Source organism: Manis javanica, chromosome 15 (assembly GCF_040802235.1).
Source record: "Manis javanica isolate MJ-LG chromosome 15, MJ_LKY, whole genome shotgun sequence".
Taxonomy (NCBI): domain Eukaryota; kingdom Metazoa; phylum Chordata; class Mammalia; order Pholidota; family Manidae; genus Manis; species Manis javanica.
Window position 1 is genome coordinate 66,920,706 of NC_133170.1, and position 25,572 is coordinate 66,946,277.

Below are 25,572 nucleotides of genomic sequence, written 5' to 3' on the forward strand. Positions count from 1 at the left end.
TACATTCATGTAGGGGAGTTGTGAAGATTGTCTGACTGAAAGCAAAGCTGTTAGAATTCTGTGGAGAAAAGCATTGAGTTAAATATGATTTATTGTGTCTTTTCATTACATTTTTTGGCTGTGTAGCAGCCATTTCCAGAAAGTGAAGTTTGGTAACATACTTAGTAAATATATGATTGATTAGAAAAATGGATCAGAAAAAAAAATTCCTTTTCTCTCTGACAGAAAAAAAATACTCAGAAAAAGCCGCCGACATCCATGTTAATCGTAGTTCTTCTCCTGAACTGTTGCCAAATGGAGTGAAGAAAGTCTCTTTGAGACCAGCCTGGGAGAAGAATAAATCAGTTAGCTATGAACAGTGTAAGCCGACTTCAGTAGCAGCTCATGGTAATGACTTTGAGTATACAGCAAAAATTAGGACCCTAGCTGAAACGGAACGGTTTTTTGATGAACTTACAAAAGAAAAAGACCAGGTAAAAACAAACAAACATTTTAAAAGAATTTTTTTCTAAATTTAATGCTTATGTCTGAGGAATAGTCAGAAGGGACTTACTGAGTCAAAGATGCCCCAGGAAGTTCATGTGCCTGTGGATGCCACACCAACACTGCTCTAGAAACTTGTTTGAGCCGAGCTGTCCTTACTAAGTAGGAAAGACAGAGCTCATGTGAAGGTGAGATCGACAAGAAAATAACTAGGTTGGAGTCTTTTCTTTCCATTCTATTATAAACCTCCCTGCCTGTAATTAGAGTTCTTGTATTTTTATTTAAACATTGTTTTGTGTTAACAGATTGAGGCAGCACTAAGTCGAATGCCTTCTACTGGAGGACGAATCACTTTGCAGACGAGATTAAATCAGGTGAAATGTCTTAGCTTGAATCTGCTTTAGATTCTTGATGCAAGTCAGTGCTCCATTCATCTAAGATGAGTTTTTAATATCATGGTTTTCAGACACACTGAAGCAGTTGGGCAAAACTATTAGCCTTTATAGGAAGTATTCAATGATAGCATGTTTTATAGCTGCATGCTAGCTTTCAGAAATAAAGTGATTTTACCTTTGTACTTCAAGAAAAGGTGTTCATGGTGTTATGTTTTCAGGAAACTAACTTGGGAGCAAATGGCAGTATGCCTTTTAACAGATTTTACATTGTTAAACTAATTCTCTCACATTAAATCTCCCTTTTTGTGTTTGTTTTTTTTCCCCCAATCTGCAATCTATTTATGAACCCCTGTTAACATGTAAAACGCTTGAATTTCGTTAACTGGAATAGCTGTAGAAGTTAATAAGAGAAGAGAGATGTGATTCCATTACTGAGCAGGAGATGGTGCCAGGGAAGAGGCCAATATGCATTTCTTCTGGTTGCTTTTCAGAGAGAATTAAAGTGCATGAAACCATGGGACATTAACATTTTAAACATAGCAGCACAAGTATGTGGTCTCTTATAAAACTGCATTGGGAAAACTGAAGGAACAAAATAGCAGCAGACTCACAAACTCCAAGAAGGGACTAGCGGTTACCAAAGGGGAGGGGGAGGGGAGGGAGGGAGAAGGGGATTGTGGTGGGGTATCATGATTAGTGCACATGGCGTGTGTGGGGTCACGGGGAAGACAGTGTAGCTCAGAGAAGATAAATAGGGACTCTGTGACATCTTGCTCTACTGATGGACAGTGACTACAATGGGGTATGGAGGGGGACTCAATAATAAGGGTGAATGTAATAACGGCATTGTTTTTCTTATGAAACCTTCATAAGAGTGTATATCAATGATTCCTTAATAAAAAACAAAAGAAAAGAAAGGGGAGAAAAAAATGTTCTTACTTAAAAAAAAAAAACCTGCATTGGGCTTTTCAGTGCCTTAACCTCAGGAAAAGTTCGTTTTCAGGTTTATCTGTGATACCAGAAAGGAAGAAAGTCATAAAAAAAAAAATAGAGGTCATTTTCTATGCCCTGTATCCCTAACTTCTCTTTTTTTACTGATGCTAAGTCTTTTTATTGTTTTTGTTGTTCTGAAAGTTTTTATTTGTAACTTACAAGACTCAATGTAAAACTTTTCTTAAAATAATTTGCTGGGAAAAATAATAATAATTTGCTGAGAAAGTAGAAGGACTTGTTGATATCCTCATTCTAAATTAATCTGAAACTTTTAATATGTTTTTATGTAATGATTATAAGTTCTTTAAAATAAGACAAAGGATTCTGATTTTTGTTTATATATGTCAAAGCTGTTTCAGTCCAGTTAGAAGACAAATGGCAGCAAAGAAAGACTGAGAATGCTTATGTATGATTCATAAGTGAAAAAGTAAAATTGGGCAAAAAAAAGAAATATGTAAAATACACATTTAAAAAACAATCATCATTTTATAAAAATCTATTGCATTGGCAGATATTAAAAAAAAGAAAAAAAAGCACCCAGGATGGGGGAAAGCTTACTCTTACACACTGCAGATGGAGTGGAAGTAGAAATTGTCACAAAGCTTTAGAATTTTGTATTTCTTTGGACCTAGTATTTTTACTTCTGGGAATGACTCCTAAGACAGTACTTAAAGATATGTACAAAGAGAGATCTTTAAAAATATTTATTGTAGCATTATTTATGATACTCAAAATTAGAAGCAACCTTAAATTTCTACTAAAAGATTTTTGCTTGAATATGGAATTTTTGGTTAAGTCTAATGGAATATTTCACATTGATTTAAAATGGTGTTGTAGAAGGATATTTCATAATAGGAAAATTTCAATTGAAAAACATTTTGAAAAAGTATTTCTCCTTAAAAATTGTGTGCAAATCTGCAGCAAAAACAGCAAAGAGCAAAAGTAGTTGTTAACTTTTTGCTCATCTGTTAAATATTCTATCATGAATGTGAATGTACTCCTCTTAAAGCTGTTAAAGAGAAAATTTTAAGTTTTATTTCAGGATGCCATTGGAGTTAATACTGAATCAAGTATCTAAAATGATAGGTATTTATTTCAGGTACCATTTATTTAAAAATAGTTAACATTTATTACGTGTGAAATCCTGTTTCTTTGAAAAGTCTCTTGCAGCGTTATTTAACTTGGAAATTTTTGTCAAAAGAAAGTTGTTTGATATATGTGTAAGTGGGATATGGCGCTAATCAGATGTGTCCGTTTCTTCAGGCGAAATGTGTGAAGAAGCCCCTCCTAGGTGCCTTGTGGTTCAGTGAAGCCAAAGATTAGCTCATTCCAGTCAGTTGTATTGCTATTACTAGTTTCCACATATTCAAAATATCAGACTTGAGAATATTTTAAAGTGCAACAGTTATTTTGAATGGTTGAAAAGTTGATTCACATTGTTCAGGTTAAAAGAAACAAATGATTTGTACAAAAAAACAAAATAACTGTGATTGTAATGTTCATACCACTTTTTGCTGAAAGAAGGGTCAGTAGGTGGCGATTATGGAACCAGTAAACTTAATGGAGAATTCTAATTAAACTTTTTCCATTATTTCCCCCAGGAAGCCTTGGAAGATCGTTTGGAAAGGATTAATCAAGAACTGGGCTCAGTTCGCATGACATTAAAGAAATTTCATGTTTTGCGCACCTCTGCAAATCTTTGAGATTTGTAGCCATTAAATTTGGAGACGTTTTTGTTTGCACTAATGTATAATTATGCACTCAGAAAAGGCAAACTATTTTGTACTGTTTATAAGCCTACAAACAGTAGTTTTAAATCATGCTATTCTTTACACTTGCTGTTTTATACTTCAAATGGCCACATATTTTCAAGATATTTTTCTTATGCTCAGGAATCTCTTGTATATTTTACTATTTAAAAAGCATTATTTTTAAATAGTATGTTTCCAGTTTATATCAAGAATAAGGAAATATAAATGGGAGACAGCTGGTTTCTAAACAGTGTTATGCTTTTACAATTTGCTCACCAATTTTATAAACTTGTTCTACATTGTGAATATGATTCCTTTTTTAAAAAATAAGTGCTTATGAACAGCTTCCATAATGATAGACTAATACATGCTGAATGCAAAAAAAAATTTACAGCATTCACTGGATTTTAGTTGAGGTTTTAAAAAAAAATGGTCATGCAATTCCTGCTTGAAACATATGTCTTAGAGTGAACATTAGTAATAATGAAAATATTGAAAACAATGGAATACTGCAAAGCTTTGACAACTATATGAATAACTCATTTTGTTTCCTTTAAACTTTATTATTTGTAAGGAAAGAAAAATGAGAGATGCTAAATACATAGTTTTCAGAAAAAGCTAAACAATCAAAGAGCTATAGCTTTCTTTCCATCATTCTGAATGTAACTTATGTCCCACTCTTGACAGTAAGTTGATAAAGTTTTAATTAAGACCGCCACCACCCAGCGATGTGGTAAGAGCAGCGTTGGTGTCCTCGAGGCACGTGACCTCAACAGTCATCTTGCCCACATCTCTACCCCTCCACCCCTGCCACAAAGAAAAATAAATACTCCCATAGTAGGTGCTGTAAGAACACTAGGTTTAGAGCAGAGTGACTAACTGCTTGTAATAAACAGGAAATATGTCTAGGTAGAACCTGTAGCTCACTGCCTTGGCAGTGCCTTCTGGCTCTTGGAAGGAGCTTGTGGGCAGGAGGTTGTGCTCTGGTCAGGAGCACCAGCAGTACATGTCCTTATGCTGGTCAAGTGGGCTGCTCAACTGCCCGCTTTTTGGTGGTCAGGAGAACCCAGTACTGACGTATTCAAGCTCAGTATTGTGAGAAATACACTCACTGGTCCAAACTCAGTAAGTGGACACGGAGACAAAGAGAACAGAGGAGCGAGGCTTTAATGACAGTCCTCCAAGATCGGGTGTCTGGTCAGGGCAGGCACACCTGGGGAAATTGGCGCCAGTAATTTATCTCCTAGTGCGCGAGTCCCTCCCCTGGTTCCTTATTGGTTGAGTACTACAGGGTTCACATTCTTTCTCGGACTTCACCTAAGTCAGTTATATCTTTCCCTTACATTTGTCTTAATTTTATTGATAGGTTTAAGAAAACTCAAACAGGTATAGCCAGGCCCTTACCAACTCCCCCACCCCCCATTCTCAGCCTGAGCATCTTCCACCACGTGGCCCTTTGTTAATACCTTACTGTTAAAATGTTTAAACATCTTGGTGGGAATAAATCACATTTAGGTTTTATGCCCCTTCCTAACAGTATTTACTGATAAAGACTTATTCCAAACTTCCAAAATTAATTCCTGCTGAAATGCTCAGGTTTTGAAGTTCAGTTTACTTTTGAGCTTTTCCTCTTTATGTGACACTTAATAGCATGTAGTTATAATGAACCAAGCCAACTGTTACTCCATTAGGGTATAATATGTATGCCTTCAAGCAGGGATCTCAAATTATCTTTGAGTGCCCTTCACCAAAGCTTCACCTGGCTGAGCTCCAGGCCTGGTGCATAGCCATGCTCCCTCCTCAATTTCAGGATTCTCAGCAAGGAGGGGCCTTCTGACAACTACCCCTCCAAGCCTATCCAGGAATTGAACCTTTACTCCCAACTGCAACTAGTTGAAGACCTCTGGTTAATCAAAATCACTCATCAACAGAATCAAGTGCCTTTATACTTGGTATTTTTTCCTAGCATTTTTTTTTGGTCTCTTAGTTGTAGTGAACTTTATTTTAATCAAGCTCCAGTACAGCCTGTGTTAAGACCTAATAAAGGCGTTGTTGACTTTACCACTGATACCCTAATGTATTCCTATACATGACAACAAAAACTAACTTGGGAATTATTAGGATATTTCATTGTCCCCTACTAGTATTATCAAGTCTACTACATTCAAGTAGTAAAGTGCCATTTCAGAAAAGATTAGTTTTATCTTGTCAATTATTTACTTCTAGTCTATATTGGCTTATTCCAAGAAGGGTATTAAGCCCCATCAAAAAACATCATCTGTGTGTCTCAGAAAACATATGCTTTTTTTTTGGAGTGTAATAGATTGGAAGTATCAGTCACTTTTTTTTTAAGTAGAAAAAGAAAACACTTATTTTGAATAAAAATTAAACCAGAATGTGATATGCATCACAGGCAATCTGCTAAGAGATTGTGAAGACAGAAAGAAATCTCACCGTTTTACAGAGCCCAGCAAATACAGCCCTTACATACGTGTTTTCAAGATAAACAATAACTAGTCCTCAGGTAAGAGGACTTGTCACTTATTTTTAAAAAAGCACATTTTATATTTTTCTTTATAGCTATGAAATGGGAAACCAAGAAAAATCCTTTCAGCTGTCTTTCCCTTTGGTAATGCCTAACTTGCAGAACATTAGACTGAAAAACAGCTCCTAAAAACAGGAAATGTGGCAGTTTTAAAAAGCAGCTATTATCCCAGGGAAGTAAAACTGCTTTTGTTGAGGGCTAGGGATGAGCTGCAGTGAGTAAAAAAAAAAACAAGTGAATTTTCCACTTGTGGGAAGTGCCTTTTGAAATGCAAGAAGTTAACTCCTTTCTTCTGGGTCTGACCCTTTCCTTTCCCTTACAAAGCATCCTGAGGTGGAGAAATGGCCTTTGGGAGCCCAGAGTTAAAGCAAGTTCCAATGAAGCAATAGTATACGTCATTGATGTGGCAACGTAGGACTGCAGTAGCTGGGAGGGGACAGGAGGACCAAGCAGACCTGGGTCACATCTGGCTCAGACGTGCCTTCCTCAGCAGTGAAAGATGAAATTATAAGAAATTGCCTTCCATTAAGGGAGATTATGTAAAGTGCCTAGTGCTTAGTAAGTTTTCAATAAATATTTCAGATTCATTCTGAATTAGATAGGCTTTGGAAGACTGTATCCCCAGTAATTGATTAAAAAACTGACATGAGTTGGTTGATATTGCCATTAGGTGTTAGGTCTAAGATGTTCTCTCCCGACTTTTTGCAAAAAATGAGGTTTCCTGGTGTTTAAATTAGCTTTACTCTGGTGTTAGTTTTTTTAATGACTTAAGAATAACCTGTCTAGTGTAAGTTCAGAAACACTTTGATCTTAAATAAAATAGGTGATTTGAGATTTATTTGATGATAGGTTATCTTAAAATATTGCTAATGAAATCAATATGATTGCTCTTTGTAACGACAGCTGAAGGGGAGGCCTGTGAAGCAGAACTACACGAAGGATGTGCCTGCCACTGGTTTTAGATTTTGATGAGCAACCAAAGCGTGTTTCCCCTTTTTAACTCAGAAAAGCCAGGTGCTTTGCTGAGTGCGATTTGAATTCTGAACGCTGCACTTACATACGTAGCAAAATTAGATATTTCTGTTATTTTAAGTCTTAGATAGCCCCAATGCAGTTTTCACTAAATTTTGCTGTGCCACTGTGCTGGGAGTCTTAAAAGTTTTAAACAAATGCATTCCTAGAGCCCTTTAAGAATCATAGAATAAATTATATACCCATCAGGAGTGATTGTAAATGGTTGAGATTTGCAGGTCTGATTAAACTGATTATGTTGCCCAAAAAACATTTTGCAGGGAATAATTTCCTGCCCTTCAAAGAGTTGTGTGGCAGTTTAATAATCTATTAAATTACTCCAGTATTCTTAGGACCTGTGTTACTAAGCTTTCCCCTTTTGATCTCTTTTATTTCAGTACACCTTAAATAGAAGAAATCAAGCCATAAGTTTGTATTTGCTGGACATTATACACTATGTTATCTCTGACTGCAGACTTCAAAGATAATTATGTTTTATTCACAATTTCTCTGTAACAGTGACCAATACAATGTGAAAAATTTATGTCCTATAGTGCTGCTGATTAGACAAAAACAAGTTTTTAAATCTCATCAAATATTGGAGTAATGAGATTGTAAGCTCCTTGAGAGCAGGGACCATCTTGTTTTCATTCTTGCTTATGGCACACAATAAATATCTGTGGTTATGAATTGTCCTGTGATATTCGTGTTTTCCTACTCGCTGAGGAATCCGGTTTTCCGTGGTGTTAAGACATCCCAGTTATTTGAGTGCACTCACTGTAGGGCTACTGTGGTCTCCCTCGGGGTGCTCAGTTCCGGCTGGTGTGCAAAGGACCTCACTCTGGAGATCTGTGTGTGCTCCGAAAATCTTAATAGATCTTAGACCCCCCCTCTTGGTGGAGGGAAGGAGCTGAGGGCTTAGTATTTGATAGGACGCAGGTCACTTGTCTGTCTCAGTGCGGTCATCACAAGACAGGTATGTTGAGGCGAGTTGTGTAATGATGGATTTCCTGGCCCTTGCAGCCTCCAGTTCTGGCAGTAACCTAGGAGACGGGCAGCCTGTGGTGGTTTTGCCCCCCTAACTGAACTCACCTTGGAGTGCTTTCATTTTAGCTTGCACTTGCCCTTCCAGGGGAAAGCACTTCCCGGCTCCTCTCAACCATATATAGGGTGATACTTAGTGAAGGTGAACTGCCACTAGGGCTTAGGTGTGCCTGCTTAACCCCAATTCTTAAGACCTGGGCAAACAAGTTCATCCTTGTGCAATCTAAATATACACTTCAAGGATTCCTTTAAGTTTTTTACCCAGTCCCCTTAGTCTTTTTTGTTTTCTGACTGAAGAGTCCAATCGGGAGGGAACCTCAAAAGGAAGCTGTTTTCTGAGCCTTCCTCTTCAGTTGCTTCTTGGGGTCGGGGACCAGAGCTGCCTGCACCGCTGGCTTTTGTCAGCCCACCACTGCTGACAACGGGCAGCACTTTTGTTCTGGCCCAGAGCACACTCGGTGTCGCGGGGAAGGAACTCCCCGGTGCCCATTTCTGCGTGTCTGGTCTGTCACTGGGCTTCAGCTGCCTACCTTCGGCTCGCGCGCAGCATTCCAGATGCCCTATGCGGTCGTGTGCAGTGTGTTCCCCGAGGCTCGTCATCCGACTCCCGAGGACCTTCCTCTGTTTGAACGGCGTTTGAGTGGCAGTCTCCGTGGCTGCCTGCCCCCGCCCCGGCGCTCTCGGCTGCGGCTGCGGCGCTCGGCCGGCCGGGGTGGGCGCACGGCCCCGCGGGCGCGCTTCTTCCGGCGGGCGGGCGGCCTGACGGAGGAGCAGAGGGCCGCCGAGTGAGGGAATGCGCGGCGGGCCCGGCGCGCGCGGGCAGCACGGCGGCGCGGCGGCGTAGAGCTGTCAGCGGCCCGCGCCCCCGCCCCGGCGCCAGCACGTGCGCCGCCCCCGCCCGCCAGCCGGGGGGCCTACCCGCGGGGCCCCGCCGCCCGCCCGCCCGGGGCCACTGGCGGCGCGCGGAGCCGCGGGGCGCAGCCGGCCGGGCCGGGGCCGCGGGGCCCGCGCCTCCGCGGCGGCGTGGGGCGAAGAGGAGGCGCTGCGGGCCCCGCTGAACGGTGAGTGCTCGCGGCCCGGCCGGAAGGCGGGCGGGGGCGGCGAATGCGGGCGGCCGCGCGGGGAGGCTGGAGGGCGTGGCGCGGCGGGCCCCGGGGACTCGCCCAGCCGGCCCGCGCCGTTGCCCGCTGCCCGCCGCCCGCCGCCCGCCGCCTGGCTTTGACCCCCCGCCGGAATTTCCCCCGGACGTCAGGGGCGGCTGGGGCGTGGAGGACACCCCTCCCCCAGGACCAGTGCGGCCGCGGCCCGGGCAGGTGTGTGCTGCGCCGGCCTCCGGCCCGACCCGCGCCGTGAAAACAGGGCTCGGCCGGCGGGAGGAAGAGGTGGGCAAAGCCCTCCGCGCAGCCTAGTGCGAATCGCCTCCAGCGGACTCCCTCAGCCCTGGCAGTCAATGGGTGGGTGTCTGGGCCTAAGCCTCGGGCCCCGCAGAGAGGGGACCCGGACTTGGGAAAGGTGCTCCAGGTGTGCTCCTGGCTGGAGGGGAATCTGACCCATCTCCATGCTCAGTCTCAAGTGGTGAAATCTGAGGTGCCGGCTCTGCCTTAGAGGCAGCAGCTTCCTCTTCCATCCACCTCTCATCCTTTCTTATCAGGGGCTGGACTAATGGGTGACTTGGGGAGAGCAAACTTCAGTGTCCCCTTCCCCTATAATGTGCACTAATTCTTCCCAAGAAACCCTAAATGAACATTCTAACACAGTATGCTTACCACCTAAATGTCATTTCAAGGCAAGTCCTCTAGCTCTGTCCCCTTCCAATGGACTTGCTGCTCCATAGAGAAATTCTAGATTCCTCATCCTGCACTCTTTCCCCCTACCTCTGAAATACGGCAGTTCTTCAAAGTCTCAGGTCTGCCTGCCTGCTGGCCTCCAGAATCGGGTTTCTTCAAAGGAGACTTCATTTGAGCATCTTTCTGGGTCCCTGCCAGCTACCTCCCCAGCTCCCACCTGGGGGTCTCTGGAACTGCTAGGACAGACCCCCTCCTTTCTGGGGACAAGGCAGTAAATGCTCCCCTTTATGTGAATTTCCCCTATTGCCCAAGAAATATCGCCCAAGCCCAACGTGACTCATCTCTGCTCTGAACTCCCACTGCACTTTATCTGTGTCTTTTAGGTGGCTTTTATCACCACCAGACTTATTTGATAGTTATTTTGTGCCTGGCTTATCTCCACTGCTGGCTTGTGAGCTCCTGGAGGGCAGTTGTGGAGTTTGATCGATCCCTCGTCCCCTGCCCTGGGTCAGCTCCCCGTGCACAGTCAGCATCTGGATGGAGTAGAAGACCCCTCCCCAGCTTGCCTCCTGGACCCTAGCTTATCTGACTTCCCGCCTGTTACTGTTAGATTATTTTTCTTCTTTCGGACCCTGTATGCCCTTATCGAAGGATTCTCAGTCTTTCTTCCTCTGCAGAGAGAAACACAGTGAGTTAGGAAGGGCTGTTTTTCTTACAGGGAGTGATTTGCCAGATGACTTGGACAGTATATACTCTACTGTGATGATGGCCGGACACAGAATCCAGGCTTTTGGGTGGCAAGTGTGGAATGGCCCTTCTTTCTCTGGCCTCACATAGCTCACTAGAGGCAGTAGGGTAGAGAATTGGACATGGGGGTCAAGGTTCCAGATCTGGCTGTCCCCTAATGTCTTTGCCAGCTTAACTAAGTCACTTGGTTCTCTTGGTCTAGGTGAGTCCTTATGGAATCTGAAAGAAAATTCTTCAGCTTGTAGGAGGCCCCTCAGAATCTAGACCTGCCTCCTCTCCTCTCCCTTGTCATTTCTTTTTTACTGGGACCCTGGCTTGTCTTCACTGGCCTTCCCAGGTGGAGTCAATCACCCGTACTTTTGAATCACCTTAATCTCATCTATCACGTGGAGTGGCTGTTATCTTTTTACAAGTGTACCCCCCCCCACTTAGACTGGGGTGGGGGTTGGTACTGAATCACATTTCTCTGTATCCCCAGTGGTGGGCACATGGTCTACTCTCAGGAAAACGTCCTGTAAATAAATGGTGACACGGTTGGCCTAGATGGCTGCTGGGAGCCCTTTTCGACCCGTGTTGACTGCTTTACATTCTCTCATGGGGACCCAGCTTTGCCTCCCTCCCTATCTAGAGGCCTATTTTAAAACCAGGCAGATGTTCTCCTAAGCATTCCATCCGGTTAAGTCTTCCCATCTTGGTCTCTGAGAAGAGCCAGTCATAGAGAATGTGCAGTTTTTGTAGAGATTAGAAGAGGAAACTTACGGTGCTTCAAGATTGCTGCTGGCGGCCACGTGCTCTGTGATGGAAGGACAGTGATCTCACTCCTGCAGCTTCAGCCATGGACAGGGGAGCTGGCCAGTCCCAAGTAGCTGTGGTTGCATGCTTGCACCATGCTTCACTCCACAGCCTTGCTTAAAGGTGATCAGTCCATTTGCAGACAGCCATCCTGAAACATGCTTGCTAGGATCCCCTGCCACCAGACACCAGCTAAGTGGTCTTCACATAGAGGTTGTGCCACTGATATTTATTAAGCTTTTACTAAATTCCCAGGGATACTATCAAATAGAGCCATGGCAAATCCTTATCTGCTTTGCTGTAAAACCGTAACACAGGGCATTACCTCCTTTGCTCAAGGCTTCTTATAGAGTCTCATATGAAAGATTTCTTTTAGAATTTAGGGCCAGGCCAACTTTGCCTTTGCCCATGGGAAACTAGTTGCTTCCTCCCTTGATAATGAGAGTAGAAAGTGGGGAAGAAAAGCGTTTATTGTTTGCATATTGTGCACACACAGTGTATCCACAGGGCTCCCCTGTGCGCCCTGCAGGTTCTCCACTCATTTTCCCAGTGAAAGAAATTGAGACACAGGGAGGTCAGCCATTTCGCCCAAAGGCTGTCTGAGCTTGTACCCGGTTCTGCTCGACTCTTCCCATACTGCACACACTGTCTTTCTGACTGATTATGGTCATCACCCCCTCTCTCCCTGGCTTCCAGCATGCTCGGTGCACATCACAACTTTCTATCTAGCAATTGTACTCACTTACTCTCATGGTCAGCACACTTATTTCTGTTTTCCTTTAATATCTGTCTATTTGTGTGGGTATGCTTATGTGTAAATTAATCTATGTTCTTTATAAGTCATTGCAAAAGGTTTCTAGAAAACTGGGTAGATAAATGAGTTGAATATAATAAGTGACAGTGCACCCAAAACTTAGGCCAACTCACAGTGTGACTAGGGAGATGTGCCCCCACAGGTAACACAGGGTTTGTATGATAAGTGTTGCTTAAACAGCAGGCATTGGTCAGAAGAGGAAACGCTCTTTCTGGGTAAGGCAGTCAGGACTGACTTCCTGGAAGAGGTGGGCTCTGAACGTGGCCTTGAAGAATGGGCGGAGTTTTCATAGACACAACACCTGTCAAGGTGTGTAAGATTTGCAGTCTAAAATCTGTGGTTATCACAAAGGCCCTGCCAGAAAAGGTGTTCTGGTGTGAGAGGAGAGAACTGGTTTGGAGGGTAAAGTGGGGGGCCTGGGGATGCCTTTTCAAATCCTCTTCAGCCTTGACAGACGGCCTGGAAACACTGGAGTTGGGAGGGCTACACCTGTCAAGGAGAAGAAGCTGAGGTCAGTTGAAAAATGACATGCTTAAGACCTCTTTCAGCCTGGAACCCATGTCCCTAAATACCAGTTCAGTGCTTGCTCTTGACACCAGCGAGTGGACAATGGCAGCATCTTGGTATGTTGGCCCTTTTTTCCTTCAAAATGGGTTTAGGGGTCCTGACTTCCTTGCACTCAGCCTGGCAAACACCTGCTAAACCTTTATGGCCAAAGACACAAAGCACCATTGAAGAAGAGAGCTGGTATTTGCTTATATTACTCATATTAAAAACTGCCCTTTCCAGAGGGCTGGAAGAAAACCCACCAAACAGGCAGGGTTCTGGTAACAGACAAATAAAAACCCCAAGCAACAACCTAGGAGAAGAACATCAAAAAGCAGTTTCACACCCTCTTCCTGCTGAAGTCCTGTGTCCTTCACAAAGCGTTTCCCTGTTGGAGAAATGGGGTTGGGAGTGGGGGGTGCAGGGGAAAGGCAGAGTTCTCAAAGCAGCAGCAGCAGGACGTGCGGGACCCTGAGGCTGATTCCCATCTCAGAGCGATGCTGATAGGAGGACTCATCAGCCGCAGCCATGGGAGCCAGTGGGCCTGCAGAGCAGACCTCCAAATATCATGGCTCACATGTCGTGTGTGTACCCAGTCCAGTGTCCTCATTCCTGGTCATTCTGTCCTGTAAAGCACCATGGACGCTGAATTAGCGAATTTCAAATGGCAGCACCTAGGGGAAGTACAGGGTTGAGTTCCTGTAAGCCTCTGGTCACAATGTGTTTGTCAACCAGTTGATACATAACCTTGTTTTGTGTGTGTTTCTTTTTAAAGATGACTTATTTAATGCGTAGTTAATTCAGTAATATTGAACTCACATCCAGCAGCATTATCACTCACACCTGAATGAAGCTTCTCTAACACAGGTGTTTTCTCCAAAAGGCCCATTGCAACTTCCCTGTGCTTGGCAACACTAGACACTACACTGGGGCCATGGCCAACAGCAAAATCACCAACAAAAAGCACAAAAGTGTGGAAACCATGGCACTAAACAGGCCTCAAAAGGGGCACTTGTTTATGGTTTGAGAACATCTCCTTGTTTGACCTCAGCTGGATAACAAACATTGGGCGGCTCAGAATGTTTCACCACTCTGTGCACGTTTGAAAATGACAGGCATAAGCACCACAGGCATTAACTTTGGGGTTACACATAAATGTTAGTGAGTATGCAGATCTGTAAACAGGGATTTCATGAATTATGAGGGCCGACTGTATATACAAAGTACCTCCACAGCGGCTGCTTCCCTTGAGTGCCACAGCACTCCTGAGATGAAGAGGGACAGTTGCCTGCATTTTACAGGAAAGGAAACAGGCTTCTGGAGGTATACAAACTCACCTGATCTTGCACAGGTAACTGGGGCACAGCTGAGACCTGCACCCACCTCGTGTGGCTACACTGGCTGTTAGATTTCTTCCTCCTGCAGCTCCGCACCACAGGGAGCTCATCTACCATCTTTGTCATGGTCTCTAGCCCATGGTATCTCCGCATCTAGAACAGGGTACCTTGTTTGCGTTGCAAGTAAATACTTGCTAAATGAAGGCTGGGACACAGGTTCTTGTGTTTGTTCCATCTCAGGTACTAGAGAAGTGATAGATACCTGGCATAGGGCTCCTCCCTCGGCCCTCCCAGGCCCTCTTTAAGAAGGTTACCTGTCTCCCTTTTGCACAAGCCTGCCAGCATGAGGTGCCCACACACTCACGGGAGTGTCAGCAATGCTCTGTTGGTCCCTCTAACAGAACTGGTCTTGGCTGAGAGGAGCAGAGGTGAGTCTTCCCCCAAAGGAATGATCCTCTGAAGAGGTGTTTTCAGCCAACATCTGGCTTCTTGGGGCCTTAAACTCTGGCCTTCTGACTCCTGGGAACGTTTCCAGAACTGTTTTGTTCATGTGCCCTGTTCAGAGGTGGAACACAGAGAATATGGATAATTGCTCTTCTTTCTGAGGCTCTGTTTCCCTTTGCAGAGGTGGTTCCTGGTGAAGGACAGAATTTTTTCTTTTGGCAGCTGTGTGGCTTTCCTCCCAGGTCTCTGTAGGGCCTGGCTGACTCATCAGCTGTGCTGAGGAGCAGGGCGAGAGTTCTTCCCCGAGGTGCCCTGCAGGGACTGAGTCAGGTCCAGCAGCCTCCTGGCCTCACCTGGCTTGCTTCAACCAAGGAATCAGCCCTGGAGGGCTCACCAGGCACCTGTGTCCTGGGGGAGGTGTTGGAGGAAGGACCAGCTCAGTGGGGCTGCCAGCTGTCCCCCAGCTGTCTCTTTATAGACCCTCAGAGGGTGGAGCAGGGATGTGTCAGGGTGGAAACAGGTGATCACCCTCGTTTTCAACAGAGAACAGCTTCCTTGGGCAGAGGTTGGCCCAAAAGGTTGACCAGGAGTCAGGGGCCTCCCTGCAGTTTTGGATACTCAGTCAAGACCAGTTGAGTGACAGCTTTCCAGTCCCCTCCTTGTCCTGCTGGAGGGCCCATGAATTGCTTTTCTTGGCAGTTCGTAAGAGTTGACTTTTTACTTGTGTTCTGTTTTGTTTTTCCGTAAGAGGGAGAAAAAGCAAACATTTTCTGCAATTAGAATTTTTCCTTCTTGGTTAATCACAATGAAAAAAAGCATTTAAGTCCTTTGAAAACCACACTTAAGTGAGACTCAACTGAATGGGGAATGTTCAGCCGGCTGGGATGGCCAGACATGGAGGCAATTCGGTGGGCTCTCGTGTAAGGAAACAATCATTTCACATTTATTTTGGGTTTGCTTGTTGTAGCATATTTCAATTAGTTTGGCAGTGTTGTGCATCTGACAGGCCAAACGTTTATTATGGTTGAACCATCTGGGAGGTGGGAGGCCTGCAGCCTTCCCCATGGCAGTGGGTAACTACCAATTTAAAGAAAATTTGTTTGATGTGTTTAAGAATCCAACACTAAAACACCGTTAATACCAAAAGCCTCAAGAGCTCTGAAAGCACGCTCACATATTTAGCCATCTATTGGCCATGCATAACCTAAGACCTCATTTTTCCCCTCTGTGTGTGACATTTTCCAATACAATGAAGCAAAGTTGCTAAATGGCTTATTTAAATTGGTCCAGAGCACAGTTTGTATTAACCCAGTGCAGAAAGGAGCTTATTAATCTGTACTTAGATGCAGCATAGCCTGTGCATTTGCTGCTGGAGTAGCAAGGCAGACAGTTAGCAGACCCTGCATCAGGATGCCACTGTGCTCCCATCCTGTGCAGTGACAAAGAAAACTAGTTGTATTTCGGCTCCCAGCCTCGGGTGACTCATCGCAGCATCGTGAGTATGTGGTGATGACTGCTGACCAACGCAATCAGTCCTGCACTCCTTGGGTACCAAGGTTTATAGCACCTGATTATACCTATTTTTCTTTTTACCTCTGTTGTTCCCCCGGCTAAAAGGTCCTTTTTCCTGAGGAGTGTTCTGTCTGACTTTATAGCAGGGGAGAAGAAAGGAATTCAGAATCTTATGAATAGGCAAGCCAAAAGGAGCTTTGGTAAAAAACCAAGTCCAAGGGTTTGACCTTCCATGAGGAGGAACAACTTTCCATTTCCCTGAAACCTTACGATCCCAGGGCCAGGCTTGGAGCTGGATGGAGACTTCAGCACACAGCCGTGAACTGGCAGCAGCTCATAAAATCTGGGATGTCTGGTTTACTCAGGTTTGTCCTGGTGGCCTGGAAGCTGCAGGACTGGTGTTTGGAGGGTTTAGGCTAATAAGGGCACCGATCCCATACCCACAGGTTGACCCTTGATTTATGGACTTTTCAGGAAACAGAGATGCATGTGCAAGGAGAAGGCAGCTCTCCCCTCTCCAAGCCATAGGGGTCCCTGGTCTAGTCCAGCTGCTCCACTGGCTGAGGGACCCTGGCTTATTTTTCTTGCGGTCTCTGGTGCCTGGCTCGATGGCCTGGTGGTGATTCAGGACCTGATGGTTGATCTGGGGGAGGCAGTGGTTGGAGGTGCAGAGGTGAAGGGGCCTTTCTTGTTTATCTGCCTTTTTGCATGATACCAAAGTGCTTTGCCTGCTGTTTCATTTGGCGCATGTAAATGCTTCTGTACCCAATTTACAAGTGAGGAAACTGAGGCTCGGAGAGCTTGCAGTTTGGTGCCCACTGTTTCCCACATGGGGACAGTACAACAGGGAGAGGTCATGATGTGGGCCAACCACAGACGACTGGGACTGTGGACCTAACCCAGGGCCCAAATGCACATAATCACGGTCACATTCAGTCACGTCTGCTGCATGGTCCATGCTGTGTTGTTAGGTTGTTTATTTTAAGTCCATTAGTATTTCCTGATCTCGTTCAGCTGAAAATTGCACAGTACCTTTCAGTTTGGGTTTGTGTGATTTTTTGTTTCCTTTTTTTTTCAGAGTGGCCAACGGAATTCCTCTTCTGTTTGTTCTGTAGCTTTTGCTTTTCAAAGAAGCCTAAGGGCTCTGTGGATATAGGCTCTCATGCCATGGGGTCACGGCTATGTACATGATTTTGAGGCCACATTCAGATCCTGGTGCCATCCTCCAGCCGTGCACCTGGGGTTTTGTGCTCAGAGATCTGGCATGGGCCACTGGGTTTGTCTTTGAGGTCTTAGGAGATGAGGTACTTGGGAGGGGGTACCTTTCAGACTGGCTGAGTTATGGCTGGTCAAACCATATGTATATGTATATGGGGGTGGGGCAGGTGAGTTTGTAAAAAGGGCTCGGTTCAGGGTGACATGAGAGAGGGGCCTGCAGAGGCCTGTCCATGACAGAGAGGCCTGCTGACCATCTGCCTGGATTCTCATCTGGGGCTGAGGAAACTTTCTGCCTCATATCTATCCTTTCTCATTCTCCTGCTCAGAGAAAGTGGAATACAGGAGGAAGCCAGGTAGGGGAGGAGGAGGCTGACCCCTTCGTTCCACCTGCACCACAGTTGCCTGCCTTCCTGAGAGTGGCTCAGGGCCCCTCTGAGCTAGTGGAGCTGGAGGGCCCGTGGCCAGAGGGCTGCAAGGAGTAGGTGGCACAAGTGGCCCCATGGGGGAGCCTCTGGCTCAGGTCAGGATCCCTTCAGTAAGTTATAGGACCTGCATTTCCCAGGAGGCCTAGACACATGTGTCCAAGGTGGCTGATTTGGTTCCTTGTTCCAGATAGGACATCCCTGGAGCTCTTCATGCCACAAAAGCCACACTCAGGACTCTTGTCATCTTGACATAGCTCCTGGGGCCCAGGTGTCCCAGCCAGCCAATGGGCTGTCCAGGGCTGGGACTGAATTATCCCTTTTTGGCTTCCTCAGAGTTCCTTGCCTGGTTCTGAACTTGGAAGAGGGGTTTAATAAAATCTCTAAATGAAGAGAACTTGGGGAAGGTAGTCTGGCTTACCTGCTCTCCCAGTTGGTTACTTGCCAGATTTTTCCTGATTTCAGTAGAATCCTAACTAGTGCTTGAAATAACCGAGGATTCGAAGCCTCTGGCTATGCCCAGGCCTGGACACTGAAGGGAGATGGGGGTCCCAGCGTGTGCAGTGCATGGCAGCGGGCGGAAGGCCCAGCAGAAGAGAGGGCATCTGGGGGGTCTTTGAATGCAGGAGGAGAGAGGGCTGGGGACATCTGCTCTCTTTCCCTTTTTTAAATTGATGTGAAATTCACATAAAGTAAAACTAACCATTTTAAAGTACACAGTTCAGTGGAATTAGTACACTCACAGTATTGTACAACTACCACCCCTGCTAGTTCAGAACATTCTTATCACCCCAAAAGGAAACCCCACACCCTTTGGCTGTCACTCCCTGTTCCTCCTCCCCCCAGCCCTAGGTCACCCCTAATCTGCTTTCTGTCTCCATAGATTTACCTATTCTGGGCATTTTATATGAATGGAACCATACAGTGTTTTGACCTTTTGTGTCTGACTTCTTTCACATAACATAATGTTTTACAGGTTTGTCCATGTTGGAGTGTGTGTCAATGCTTCATTCCCTATTTTGGGTACGGTAAAATACACATAACATCAGCTTTGCCATTTCACCATGTTTAAGTGTGCAGTTCAGGGGCTAACTGCACTGAACTGCCATCCTCGCCACCCATCTCCAGAACCTTCCCATCTTCTTGAACTGAAACTCTGTCCCCATTAGACAATAACCTTCCTTCCCCTCCCTCAACCCCTGGCCCCACTGTCTGCTTGCTGTGTATGAATGTGACTTCTGTGGGTGCCTTGTATAAGTGGCATCACACAGGACTTTTCCTTCTGTGACTGTCTTATTTCACTCAGCATCATGTCCCCCAGGTTCACCCACGTTGTGGCAGGTATCAGAATTCCCTTCTTTTTTAAGGCTGAATAATGTTCCCCTGTGCAGATAGAGCATGTCTCGTTCATCCATTCATCTGTTTCTGGGCCAGCGAGATGTGCCCTCTGGATGGGGAACAATGATAGACCCCTGGGCTGAGAGGACCCAGGGGTCCAGAGGCCTGAGTTGGACAATTTCCAAGCAGAGTGGTCTATGATGATCACAACTCTCTGTGCCTTGGCTTCCCCATCCATCCAAGGGATAGGGATGTTCCCTCCCAGGGATGCTGTGTGGATGCAGCAACTAGATGGGCAGCTGGCTTTGTTTGCTGTCAGCTGCCCGGCACACGTGAGCCGCTGTCTTCCTCGTCAGTGACAGCCTGGTCTTCATCAGTCATAGGAATGAGGGTTGGTGGTACCTGGCCTTCTACCCACCCAGGGCTCACCTGTGACTTCCATTTGCCAGATGGTTCCCTCTGTTGCAGAGGTGCCAAAGCCAGCTCCCAGAGAAGGTGGTGGGTGTGTGTCCTGCCTCTTGGTGGCCTTCTGAGCACTTGCTGACTCCTAGCTGATAGCAGTAAGGGATGCATGGCCTCCTGAGGCAGTCCCTTGGGCCCCTCCCTTGGTGCACCAGGAAATTGAAGCCAGGAGGGTGACATAGGCAGCCTCCTAGGGTGGCTGAGTCAGAGTGGAAAGACAGTCTGGGATTCACTAAGTCACACTTGCCTTCATTACGCTAATTAACTTTCAATGTGAATTAGCTCTATGAGCTGACTTAGGAAATCCATTATCAGGCCGGGCGCCAGTTTTGTGTGCAGTGGTGCCTAGAAGCTGTGCTGAACATTTCCATATCCACAAATTAAGGGAGCTTAATTATTAACCTAGGGCCAGGAGCCTAATGAGGAGTTGCATTCATTGTGCTTTGAGAATTTTAAGGCCATTTAAAATGAGCTGTAATATAGTTAACATCATACTAGAAATTGTAAGCTATGACCTGTGTTACAGATTACTTGAAAGGTAAGTTTGAGGCTGACGGTTGGTCTGTGGAAGGTCACATAGACTGAGAGCCAGGAGGGGTCAGTGTGTGTGAAGTGCTGGCTAATGGGGGCAGTTTCCAGCTGCCGCGTGGCTGGCCTGGCCAAAGACTGCTTTCCGTTGGGGTTTCCATTGACTGCTAAGTTATCAGTCTGACTCGCCAGGAAAAGCATGACCATCTGGCAGCTGAATGACTGAGCTCTTGGGGCACTTACTCTGTAGACGGCCTCAGCAGCCCTCTGTGGTCAGCCCCATTGTACCCATGAGAAACTGAGGCCCAGAGGGGAAAAGTGACTTCCCCAAGCTCACATGGATAATCAGTTCACACGCAGGCAGTCTGGCTCTGATGCTCATGGCTGAACTGTGCAAAGGACCCATTTTGGAATTAAGGAGGTTTTTTAGAGCACCCAGGAATCTAAGCATTATTACATAAAACTTTTTTTTTAGCGGGAAAACTTGTCCTGTGGCGCACGTGGAGAAGGACACTCCTTACCTCCAAGGCCCTTACTTTCCTTGCCATCATTTGGCACATGGGTGCTCGTGTGCAGGCACGTTTGTGTGGAGCCTTTTGCTCGCTGGTGCTCACCACACAGAGCCCATTTGTCCAGGACCGTGTGGGTGACGACCTTTGTGAACTCTTCCAGCGGAGCATCCCAGTTGGTGGTTTATTGGTGCCCTGGGTGTGCTGTCACCTGTTCCCATGGCTCAGGGGCCTTTACTGTGAAGTGCTGGTCACTGAGCATCATAGGCCTTTGCTGAGCCCCTATGCAGCTGGAGCTGAGCAGATGGGGGTTTCAGGAGGTAGAGGCTTTATTTTTAGTCCTACATCTTCTGTGATTCTGTCACTATGGAGATACCATGCGGGGGCCCATGAGATTCCATGCTTTTCCTGCCAGTGAGGAAGGAGAATCCTATTTCTTTTCTGAAATGTGGTTCTCCAGGTAGCCTGGACTTCTAGGTTGAGACCCCAGTCTGTGTTTGTGAGAGAGAGACAGACAGATGCTGTTGCTAAAGAACTAGCTCTGGCTTGTGGCCCTGTGTGGAGGCCCCTGGCTTTGGCTGAACTGCACCAGGAGACTAGAGTCCCCATTTGAGCTGTGTTGTGTGACCTTGTTGACCTTAGGCAGGATTGCTTCCCCTCTGTTGGCCTTCATTTTCTCCCTTGACAAGTCGGGATGGTAATTCCTGCCCTAACTGGTATTCTGGATGTGGGGATGTAATTGATTTGGACACACTTTGAGTCCCCAATGAGGTTTGAGTGCCATGTGTGTGTCCTGTACTTATTCTGATGCCAAGGTTGCTCTCTAGATCATCTAGAATTTTGCCTGTTCCTTCTTGTCTTGCTTCTTTTTCCTGCGTTTTGGATTCTTCATTCAAAGACAGAGAAAGAGGAGGCCATAGAGAAAAGCATTCTAGTCTTTTCCATACATTATAGAAGATACCAAGGGGAGTTCAAACTGTCTCCTCTTCCCATCATCTGTGTGTCATCTGTAGAGTTCATGAAAATATGCTCTTCTGTTCCTGGTGTGGATTCCTGTCCCATCTCCAGCAGGAGTGACACCTGGCACATTAGCTCCATTCCTGCTGTGGGCATAACTGAGGTTCGGAGCCGTTAGGTGTGTGCAGAGTCGCATAGCCATCAGCACCAGAGCTGGAACTAGAATTGAATTCTCTTTACTGTACCACCTGTATTCTTCCTGCATCTCTGTACAGACAGGGCCAGAAGCCAGGTCTGGCCCTGGACCCTTCTCCAGGGCTCTGTGGCACTTGTCTCTTCCCTCCTTTTAAAATCTCAGGCGTGGCTATTAAAAAATATGGGAACTAACTAGTGTTGATGAGGATGTGGAGAATGGGTCATTGTGTGCTGCTGGTGGGAATGTCAGGGGGTGCAGCTTCTTGGGAACATCCTGGCAGTTCCTCAGATGGTTAAACACAGAGTGACCATTGGCCCAGCAACTCCACCCAAAAGCATTGAAAGCAGGGACTTGAAAAGATATTTGTACACACATGTTCCTAGCAGCATTATTCATACTAGTCAGAGGGTGGAAACAATGCATCATCTGATGGGTGGGTCCATCCATACAATGGAATATGATTCAGCCATAAAAAGGAGGGGAGTTCTGACACATGCTACAGCATGGATGGACTTGAAAACATGATGCTGAGTGAAAGAAGCCAGTCACAGAGGGACAATATTGTATAATTCTACTTCTATGAGATGCCCAGAGTAGGCAAATCCATAGAGACAGAAAGTAGAATGGTGGTTGCCAGTGGCTGGCAGAGGGAGAAATGGGGAGTTAGTGTTTAGTGGGTACAGAGCTTCTGTTTGGGATGATGAAAATGTTCTGGAAGTGGTAGTGGTGGTTGCATAACATTGTGAATGTCATTAATGCCACTGAGCTGCACAGTGAAAAATGATTAAAATGGTAAACTCAGGCTTATCTTGGAACTTCAAGTGGGTAGTGGGTCTTGGGTGGGATCACGCCTTGCTTTTGCGTCTTTGGGGCACCTTGCCTCCCCCTGGCCCTCCCAGCTCAGCAGCAAGCATACTCCAGTCCTTGGGCTCTTAGGGGTGGGCGTTCCTGGCAGTTAACAGCCATGCCTGGTGGCTGTGTGAATGACATCTGTCTCTGTGGAACACTTGTGCACCTGACGTGCTTGTCCTTTTATGGCTCTTGCTTGCTCACAGTGAGTGGAAAGATAAATACGTTTTCAAAGAGCAGATGCCAGCTGCTGGGGTACCTGGCCTCAGCTGCAGAGCGAGTGGGAGACCACTCTGCCAAGGAGCAGGTGCAGCAGCTCTGGAGGACTCAGGCAGTGGGTGTGCAAAAGACCTGCCCGGCGTGTGCCTGAGGCCCCATGCAGACAGCCTGGGCTTAGAGTGTGGCTCTTCCACCAACCTGCTCCAGGACCTGAGCAGGTCTGGTACTCTTCTGAGTTTCTCTTGGCCCCCTGAGGTTTACAGTGGACCATTTGGAAGTGCCTTGCACAGTGCCTGGTACTCCATGGAGCTTAGTGAGTCTGTGACTCATCTTGTCTGGCCCTCAGGAGGTGCTGGGATCCTTGGTCCCTTCCAGTGACAGGTCACAGGCTAAGACATGCTCTGGAAATACAGTGGGAGGTGTGACTAGCTGCAACAAGGCCTATGGACCAGGGCAGGAGGAAGGGGTGATGTGATCTGAGAGATTTCAGGCCAAGTCAAAGCCCCCGTCTGCCTCACAGAGACCCTGCTCTTTAGGGAAGACCCTGCAGCTGCTTCTGTAGTCTCTGTGTTAGTCTCCTGGAGCTGCATAACAAAGCACCACACACTGGGGGGCTAAAAACAACTGAAACTACTCCCTTAAATTCAGGAGGTCAGAGTTTGGGGTGTGGGCAAGGTTGGTTCTTTCTGCAGGCTCTCTGTGTCTCCTCTTCTTTGTGGGTTCAGGGCACCCCCTAATCTAGTATGACCTCACCCTAACTAAATGTATCTGCAAAAATCCTGTTTCCAAATAAGGTCCCATTTTGGGGTTCCAAGTGGAGGTGAATTTTTGGGGCACCCCCCCCACCCAGTACAGCCTCCACCCTTGTTGTATGAATGAGTGGATGGATGAATGGCAATGAGAAGGTGTCTGTGTGTCTGCTCAGGTGTGCTGCTGCAGAGGGTAGGCATATCCCCATTGACCTGGGTCTGCTATAGGGGCTGTGCCAGGACCACCCCCTCTTCCCAGGATCCTTGCCTCCTCCACCACTGGCCTCTGTACCCTGAGCCCAGCCCAGCACTCTGGCTGCCTCCTGACTCAGCCACTTCTGAGGTGGCAACAATAAAGTTTATTGAAGGGTAAGGCAGGACACACCAGGTGTTGTCTGCTTCCTTACTGCCAAGATCTCAAAGATGTCTGTTTCTTTCCTCCTCCCCCCGGAGCCAAGAAAGATTGTTGGGATGGCTTGGTGACCATGGGCACAACATCTCTCCTCTTGGAATCTCAGCTTTGCAAATGAGAGGAGGCTGAGCTGGGTGACTCTGAAGGTCTCTCTTGGTTCACAATTATTTCTGTTTTACTGCTGAGGAAATTAAGAGCTGGGAAAGTGTGCCTTGGGGCCCCATGTGAGAGGAGGACTCAAATCCAGATGCCTTCATTCTTAGCATATACTCGAGTCTGTTCTGCTGCCTCCTGCAGGAAGCCCTCTGTGATTAGCCCAACTCGTATGTGGCTCCTTTATACCTCACTGTGCCCTGCATGTGGTGCATTGATTCACAAACACCAGCCTGCTGCTCAGACAGTATGCAGTGCGTGTGGGTATTTTTTTCTCCAGGGCCACTTCTCCTCCTTTTCCTCTGCAGGTAGGGGGTCTCTGCTTATGCTTGATGCCTTCTCTGTGCTGCCCCAGAATGGCACCCAACACAGGGCTCACTACACTCAGAAACATAAGCAAATGAGTATTTTCTAGGAGATCTATTAAAAGAAAAAAGAGGGGCAAAAACCCACTTACATACTTACAATAGATTCCAGGAGAGCATTTGATAAAGCTCAATATGTATTACTCTTAAAAACAGAGACTGAAGGACAGACAGATTTCAACGTGATAAAGACCATTTCTTTGTTTAAGATCAGTAGCTACTTAATCCTTAATAGTGAAGCACTGTAGCAGCTTTTTCCAAAGTTCATTTGAGGGGCTCAGAATGCTACTGGGGACTGTGTCAAAAAAGGATTTCCAGGCCCAGGAGTATCTGGAAAACACTGCCCAAAGAGGCAGCACCTTTAGTGTCATTTGCAGGGTAGGCGCACCCTCCCGCATCACTGCCAGCCATCACTCTAGATGGAAGCGGGCAGTGGGCTGGGAAAAGAAGCAGAACAGAGCTGTTAGAAAGGAGGCTGCAGAATCCAGATGGATACGGTATTTGTCATGGGTTTTCAAAGTTGACACCCTGAAAAATAATTAGACCTAACAAGACAGTATGGTGGCCAAGTCGCAAAGCAAATATGTGACCGCCATCACTTTCCTGGGAGTCGGAGGTAACCGGTTGGTGAATATAATGGAAGCACCTCTTGGCATCCTGCTTGGGTGTCAGCAAACCACTGACTGGCCTTATTTTCTGGTTAGAAAAGAGTAACACCCAGCATCTCTGGCAGCTGCCAGCATCTCCTTTGCCTCTGTAGAGCCCAGAATCCAGGGAAGTGGTGGGACAGTGGTATAATGCAGAACATTTGGGATCTCTCCTGGGGTCAGGTCAGAGGTTTCTTGGGGTTAAGCCTCCCATTTAGTGTCCTGGTTAAGGAGGTGTGACCCAGAGTCAGGAGCCCCAGGACCTGAGTCCGGTAGTACCACTTCCTGGCATGGGGTTGAGGATGTGTTATTTAGTCTCTTTGACCCTGAATTTCCTCATCTGTGAA

General features: G+C 46.4%; 2 protein-coding genes and 1 long non-coding RNA gene across 26 annotated transcripts in view; 2 read left to right on the plus strand and 1 right to left on the minus strand.

Moving 5' to 3' along the window:
* Positions 1 to 7,868, plus strand: part of MPHOSPH9 (M-phase phosphoprotein 9) — a 64,229-nt gene extending 56,361 nt beyond the window's left edge. For all 7 annotated transcript variants that reach the window (XM_073222564.1, XM_073222563.1, XM_073222562.1 and 4 more), the window contains 3 exons: positions 226 to 473; positions 789 to 857; positions 3,473 to 7,868. In XM_073222564.1, coding sequence (XP_073078665.1) covers positions 226 to 473; positions 789 to 857; positions 3,473 to 3,574 — 419 coding nt within the window. In that variant the 3' untranslated portion in view covers positions 3,575 to 7,868. The remainder of the gene's footprint in view (positions 1 to 225; positions 474 to 788; positions 858 to 3,472) is intronic.
* On the minus strand, positions 74 to 8,889 carry LOC140846408 (uncharacterized). The gene is made up of 2 exons (XR_012125455.1): positions 8,753 to 8,889; positions 74 to 325 (listed from the first exon to the last, which is right to left on the minus strand). It is a non-coding gene; the product is annotated as an uncharacterized lncRNA (long non-coding RNA).
* A 255-nt stretch (positions 8,890 to 9,144) lies between these two features.
* Positions 9,145 to 25,572, plus strand: part of PITPNM2 (phosphatidylinositol transfer protein membrane associated 2) — a 129,877-nt gene continuing 113,449 nt past the window's right edge. For 6 of the 18 annotated variants that reach the window (XM_037014219.2, XM_037014223.2, XM_037014222.2 and 3 more), the window contains exon 1: positions 9,150 to 9,283. The gene's annotated coding sequence lies outside the window, so the exon portion shown is untranslated. Of the gene's footprint in view, positions 9,284 to 25,572 lie in introns of all 18 variants that reach the window. The other 12 variants (XM_037014225.2, XM_037014229.2, XM_037014226.2 and 9 more) reach the window with 7 other exon arrangements.